Source organism: Rhinichthys klamathensis, unplaced genomic scaffold, assembly GCF_029890125.1.
Source record: "Rhinichthys klamathensis goyatoka isolate OS25496 unplaced genomic scaffold, OSU_Roscu_1.1 h1tg000059l_1, whole genome shotgun sequence".
In the NCBI taxonomy this organism is placed as follows: domain Eukaryota; kingdom Metazoa; phylum Chordata; class Actinopteri; order Cypriniformes; family Leuciscidae; genus Rhinichthys; species Rhinichthys klamathensis.
The window spans coordinates 8471469-8478542 of NW_026606604.1; the positions used below are offsets into that span (position 1 = coordinate 8471469).

General features: G+C 37.3%; 1 protein-coding gene across 1 annotated transcript; it reads right to left on the minus strand.

Moving 5' to 3' along the window:
• Positions 1–1623: 1623 nt before the first annotated feature.
• Positions 1624–7074, minus strand: steap2 (STEAP family member 2, metalloreductase). The gene is made up of 5 exons (XM_056249248.1): positions 6896–7074; positions 5516–6045; positions 3528–4055; positions 2415–2579; positions 1624–2327 (listed from the first exon to the last, which is right to left on the minus strand). The coding sequence occupies exons 2-5, from the start codon at positions 6014–6016 to the stop codon at positions 2043–2045; spliced, it is 1479 nt and encodes a 492-aa protein (XP_056105223.1). The 5' UTR covers positions 6017–6045; positions 6896–7074; the 3' UTR covers positions 1624–2042.

The following is a 7074-nucleotide window of genomic DNA, read 5'->3' on the forward strand; positions in this document are numbered from 1 at the left end:
AAGGTAAGGTAAAATTAGATAAAATCAACTAATATATTTGTATGCATATAAAAAAAAAAAAAAAAATTAAGAAGGTCTTGGAGAGATGTATTTTTGTATTTATTGGTACTCACTCCAAGCATCAAGTGAGGCACAGAAGTTTGTGTTCACATTCTACCAAACAGCACACTGACTGTAGGCAGAGATACGGGAGTGTTGTGCAACAAGACAAGTGACACAAAACAGTTTTCAGTACAGGTCACAAGAAACAGTGTAGAAAAAAGAGCTGTCTTTTACCATGAGATGTTTATCGGTGAGTCTGTGCAGGTCATTTCCAGTGGTTTAGCATTTCATGGTAATGCTTTGCCTGTACGGATGTTAAAACAGATTCGGTGTAACACTACCATTATGACATGTTGGTCTGTCATATGAACCTGCAAATGTCATGAATCTAATGCTTTGTGAATGTAATTAATCCAATGTTAAAAAATGGTCAAATTTAACCTGAATTTTTTTCCAAACTCCCATTTGGAATTGATTGGATAGAGAAAAGAGGGTGTTTCCATACCAGAATGGAGCCTGGGAACATCTTGACATCACATAAGGTAATTTTCTAGCTATTGTTAAAGCTAAAGCTATTGTTATGTGGTATTTTTGCCGAAACGTTTACGTATTTGCTGTAAAACCATACATTAATGTTGTTTGGCAATACAATTAAAGGTGCAGTAAGCGATTTCTGAGAAACACTGTTAAAAAGTGGATCAGACCGATCACCACAACAAACTTGTAGCCAATCAGTATTAGGGGGCGTGTCCACTCATGATGGGGGAGGAGAAAGAGTGTTGAAAGAGAGATGACTGAGAGACATTATGTAGGAGAAAAGGTCAGAAATATCACTGGAAAAAGAAGGGAAATGTTCAGACAAGAGCTTTAGGAGCCGTGTTGATATTAGAAAAGCTTTCCAGCGCTGGAGAGACCTGAGCGGGAAAGCTGTTTCACAGAACCAATGTGCTGTTGTTGTAATGTTTGTTATATAACTAACAGGACAGTTTTGAGTGTCATTGTTTGTCTGTAGCTAATGTGCTGCTGGCGACTTACATCCAACTCTTGCTTGAATATACAGTACTCTTGTGTATTTTTTTGTTCTTTCTTGTCGTTTATTCATCATCTTCCCTTTATTTTTGCGCAAAGGATTATTTTGCTTTGGTTTAGCTATGATAAAGAGTCCAGAGACATCCACTCTGGCATTGCGTGTTCGTGCGTTTTGGGGGTGGAGCAATGAAGAGAGGGGTGTGTTTGTTTGGGTGGATTTCAAATATCAACAGTGTTTCTCAGAAATCGCTCACTGCACCTTTAAAGTGTAAACCTTTGGCGAGATTTTACAATACTTAAATAGCTATTTGGAAGTTTGTTAACTCTGGTGGCTTAGGTGACATCTGCCGAAAAAGAACGTTCTATTTACGAAAGAAAAAAATATCACATTTCCACAAAAATATTCAGCATCACAATGATAATAATAATAATACACATTTCTTGAGCACCAAAATCAGCATACTAGAATTATTTCTGAAGGATCATGTGACACTGAAGACTGGAGCAATGATGCTGAAAATTTTGCCATCACAGGAATAAATTATTAAAATTAGAATAATATTTCACAATATTACTATTTTATTGTACTTTAATTAAATAAGTGCAGCCTTGGTAAGTATGGGAGACATTTTACCAACCCCAAATTTTTTAACGGTAGTGTGCGCGTAAATAACAAGTTTGGGGATACAATAAAGCTCTTGATCAGGTCATCCAGTCACATGACATCCTCCTTCAAGGGGTAATTGAGGTCACATGACCAGTGCAGTTCCAACTGAACTCCTATTCATCATCTGGAACTGAATACTAATTACAAACAAACCTTTTAGTCCATGACCCTTATCCAAAAAAGCAGCTGACATGTAAACTTACAGATGGGCTGTACAGTGGTCGGGTATTATGAGTATGATTAGCACAACTAGAAACAAAAGACTGAGAGTTTACGTTACTGTGATATCAAATAACTGGTGGAGTTACATGATGGTGACCCTCTCAGGTGAAACGTGGGCTGCTGGTCTCTCGTGGTTGGTACGGCTCTGACTGGGGTCTAATCCACGCCTGATCTGTTTCAGCTTCCGGCTCACACAGGGAAGCAGCAACACCACTTTTCCGATTATCACCGTGACGGGTAGAACCAGAGCCAGGACAAAATTGGGTGGCATGTAGAAACGATAAGACTCCTCCAGAAACGCCCGCTGCCAGCCGAAGAGCAGAGCGTGGAACGTGGAAATGAGCAGTGCGATGTAACCTAGGGTAGACTGACAGGATATAGATGCTTATTGACATCATATTTATCCGAAAATGCAAGATGGGGAGGTGGCGTGACCTGCCTATTGATGTCTTACCTGGATAAAGCTAAACTCTCGCCAGTTGAGCGCGTTATGGATGGATGGGATGGAAGTGACAGCTAATAGAGAGAGAAGCCCCAGAGCCATGATGCCAAAGGAAACGTACATCTCCACTCTCCAAACTTCCTCTTCGTTCCATGAGTTCTCTATATTGGCATGCACCTACAGAGAAAAAAAAAAAAAAAATTTATTAAATGTATTTTAATATAACAACAGGTTTTTAATATACTTTATATACATACCTTATATTGCAATATTCCTATTTTTATTTTTTAAATGTGTAATAAAGATATACAATGCATATTAAAGATTTATTTTACATACACAGACTCATTTTAAATGTACATTTATTGATAACATTTTAATTATAGGGTTTGGTGCATAATATAAAAAAACAGGAAAGCATTTTTATCAGTGCTCAACTGACATGACTGAAGGCTGATATAACACTCATAACAAAATACATACAAATTTCATTAATTAAAAATGCAGATTTTATTCAATTAAAATTACTAAAACAAAGCACAATATTTACTCAAAAATTCATAAAAAAAATAACAGAAATGGTTAATTATCCATCGAAACGGCTTCTGTTATTGTCTGGTGAGGTTTTTTAACTGATGCAGATCATTTCAAAATAGACAATTATGAGCTTGGTCATATTTAATGTACTGCATATTAATAATATTGGTGGTATTCTTGTTACCACATCTGTATGTATTTATGGATATATTTATTTATTTACTTATTTGTGATGATCAATAATAATAATACTAATAATAACAATAATTATGAGCATCATCATCATAAATAATAAATGCATACAGATAAAATAATAATCATAATAATATTTGTATTATTATCTGTATATATTTATTTTGTATTTAATTATTATTGTCATTATTATAATGACCATCATCATAATAAATAAATACATAAAGATATAATAATAATAATAATATAGTTTTTATTAATATTATTGTAGCTGTATATATTTACTTAATATTTAATATTATTATTATATTGGCTTCAAACAGTCCAGGATGCTCAGGATGGTTTCAGTGGAATTGCTGGATCTCAAAGATGTAAAACACACACACACACACACACCTGCTGATAGGCCATGTTGAGCATCAGGTATCTCTCTGAGCGTCTCATGGGCAGGCAGAGGCTGTACAGCACGTGTATGCAGCCAAAGAAGAAGCTCAACAAACCCAGCTGTTTGCGGCTCTCCAGCCAGCCCTCCAACCAGGACGGGAAACGCCGGTACTTCGTCCCGTAGATGAGCTGGTACACGGCAGCGAGCTGTCCTGCCAAATACACCAGTGCTAGCAGAACTATGGCCACTACAGGCAGCGTCCTGTTCACTATTTCCAGAGGAATCTTGTAGAAAAAACTCTGTCTGGTTTTCATATAAGGATGGATGATGTCCCGCACAAAGGAGTAAGCGAAAAAGAAGATGGACAATGCGACGGTGGTCAAAACAGGTCCTTTCCAGGCTGTGAAGAGATGCAGTGGCATATTCTCGATCTCCTTGGCAGAGGAGAGGGCGCCCATGTCCACAGGGATGAAACTGAGCTGACGGGACATTTCAATGAGCTGCTGTCGAGCGTCTGCCGAATTACTGCAAATATACACCTATATAAAGAGATTACAGGCAATCAATAATCATTCCTTTTACAAACTTCCTTCATTCACAACAGCAATTAGGCGGATAGATTGTGAATGGCAGATTTTCAATGTGGTGTCAGACTTATGAATCCCATATATTTATGAGTCGTTAGAGATGCACAATACATGTCGGTATCATATTGTTTTTTTCTTATTGGTTTTGAATTTATTTTAAATTGACAAGATCATTTCCCTTATTATGGCATTTTAAAACCTTTTGCCATCATCGAACGCTCCTTTAAAGTTCATCTTTAATAGATTGATAAATTAATAAGACTATTAAATGTAATCTTGAGCACATCTCAGATTGAATATATATATTTTCTTACTGTACATTATAATCTTGTGGTGCCTTAATTCACATGTAACATTTAAAACAGTCGGTTTTAGTTTTTAATGTTTTACTTTTATTTCATTTATTAGAAAATATTATAGAATAACATAAAATAATTATCAATAAATCGTTATCGGTACAGGCCAAGTATAATATCAGTGCATCCCAAGTAGCTAGAAATACATTGCATGGAAAACAACAGAAAAAAACTATTTCCAATGAACTAGTGTGAATGCTTTTATACAGTAAGAACTATTCCCTAGAACCCATAACTAAAGTGCAATTAATCCATTGAGTTTATAAGCGTTCAAAATTAGACTGAGATAAGAGTAGGTTTATGGCACGGCTTTAATGGATCTTTCATAGTGTTAATAAAATCTATTCCTCTTTCAGCTCAGAGATTCCACAGCTCATCTGTTCATCATTCTAATCAGCTCTTCACAGAAACTCAGACATTCACATTCACTGCTGGCTGGAAGAGGTCTCTGTTAATACAGAAGACATAATCCTCATTGTCGTCTTCCTCCTCCTCATCATCATTCCTTGGATACTAAGTCCAAAAGAAGATGTTTTAAAGAATGTCTGTAAACAAACAGTTGACTTCCATAGTATTTTTTCCCCATAAAAAACGAATTTGGTTACCCATATTCTTCAAAATATCTTCCTTTGTATTCATGTTGTGTTTTGTGTACTATAATAGTATATCAATAACACTGGTAGTGTATAGATTGAACGTGATGTCACCAAGTACAACATGTTCCTGGAACAACATTCCAATCAACCAATCATATTTGAGGGACACGTTTACAGTTTATTGAACGGTTTATGTAAACCTAAACCTTTATGAAGGTTTAGGTTTACAACCAGGGTGAGATGCTTCTACATCAGTGTCATTCACCTCTCATTTCCCTCTGATTTTAGGGATAACATGGGTTTAGGTTTATTAGTAGGGGCGGGGGTCATAAGGACTGAGGTTAAGCCCAGGTTGAGACACTAGTGGCCAGGCACACGTGGTAAAGTTTCAGGAGTGACATTTAAATGGAAAATGGTACACTGAATTACACTGAAGTACAATGAATTTTGGACAACATACCTGTCGACTGGAGTCTCTGGGGCCTGACTGCATGGCCCAGGACGAGATCACATTGAAGCCTTTGACCACAATGGATTCTGGGAATAGGGAAGCTAGGTATTCTGCGTTTGATTCTGGATACTGGTTCACCCGTCTGTTGTTGCTGACATCCACCAGTATTTTTCCTGCCAGCAGGTGCTTGATGTCCCAGAGAGAGGAATAGTGCTCTCGGCGAATGGCCAGGAACACGATGTTGGTCTTCCCCACTGCATCCTCGTGATGGGTCACGTCTACCACATGCGGGAACGACTCGGCCGCTCTCTTGGGCTGTCGGCTCCCCACCACCACATGAAACCCACTGCGGAGCAGCCGGAGGGTCAGGCTTTTGGAGAAGTCCCCAGATCCGATGATGCCGACTGTGGGCTTGCCAGATCCCTCGCTGGAACCGTTCTTCAGCCCGTTGGGTAGGAAGCAAACTTTGGTGCTGGCCGGGCTGCTGCCCAACAGGGAAATAGAGTCCATTTTCAGGCCCAAAGCACCTCGTACTGGATCTTAGGACACTAATGGAATAATAATATTTTGTTAAAAGAGATCTCAGATGGCTATTTTGTTTTGTGCCATTTAGTTAAAAGAGAATCTCTCTAGATTTGTACCCCAAAATGTATCCGTGTGTGTATACAGGGCACCGTGCTATATATTTATATGCACAAAAAAGTATCTATTGTATTGTTAGGGTTAGGGTTTTCATTATTGTATTAAATTAATAGAAGTCTAATGGCAATCGTCATTGAGAATAATGAAAATTATAAATAAGTAAAATATAAGTTTAAAAGTGAAACATCTGGACAAATTATGGTCAAGAAATTTGGATGAGAAACGTGCCTAATTGTCATGAAAATAACAATGCAAATTAAGCTAATAAGTCAATAATAACTATAAATAATTACTCAATAATAAAGTTATGTTAAATACAATCTATAAGTAAATGTTGGAAAATAATATTAAGATCCACAGGTTGGATGCAAGGTGTAGGGTTTCATGTATTAAATGTTAAAATGTATTCCAAAAAAAGAATACAGAATAGAAAAGAAAAGAATGGAATGGAATAGAATAAAATAGAATAGAATAGAATAGAATACCATGGAATCAAATTCTGTATGACTTTGAAATCTCAGACAGGCTGTGTGACCTGTTAGAGCGCCAAAGGTCTGGTCATATGCAAACAGCAGAATATAAATAATTGTTTATTCATAAAAAGAAGTACCGAAACCATATCTATATAATTGCAGTGGCAGGTAACGGTTGCTCTGTAGATCACGCATTATGAGCGTAGGATAGAGGATGACGCACCCGATTATATATAATTTAATTGCGAAAAACATCTCAAGGTTATAACGTTACCTGTGATGGACTCTGCCGTGACACCATCGAGCAAACGGATGAGATGGATATGTCCCTCACCGGTGACTGTTTACCCGCCCTCTGTCCGTTTGATTTGTAATGACCCACACCGCTATTTTCGCATACAGAGACTCGGTGTCTCTTACATTGCGCTGCTGCTGTTACTAGCCAATAACTGA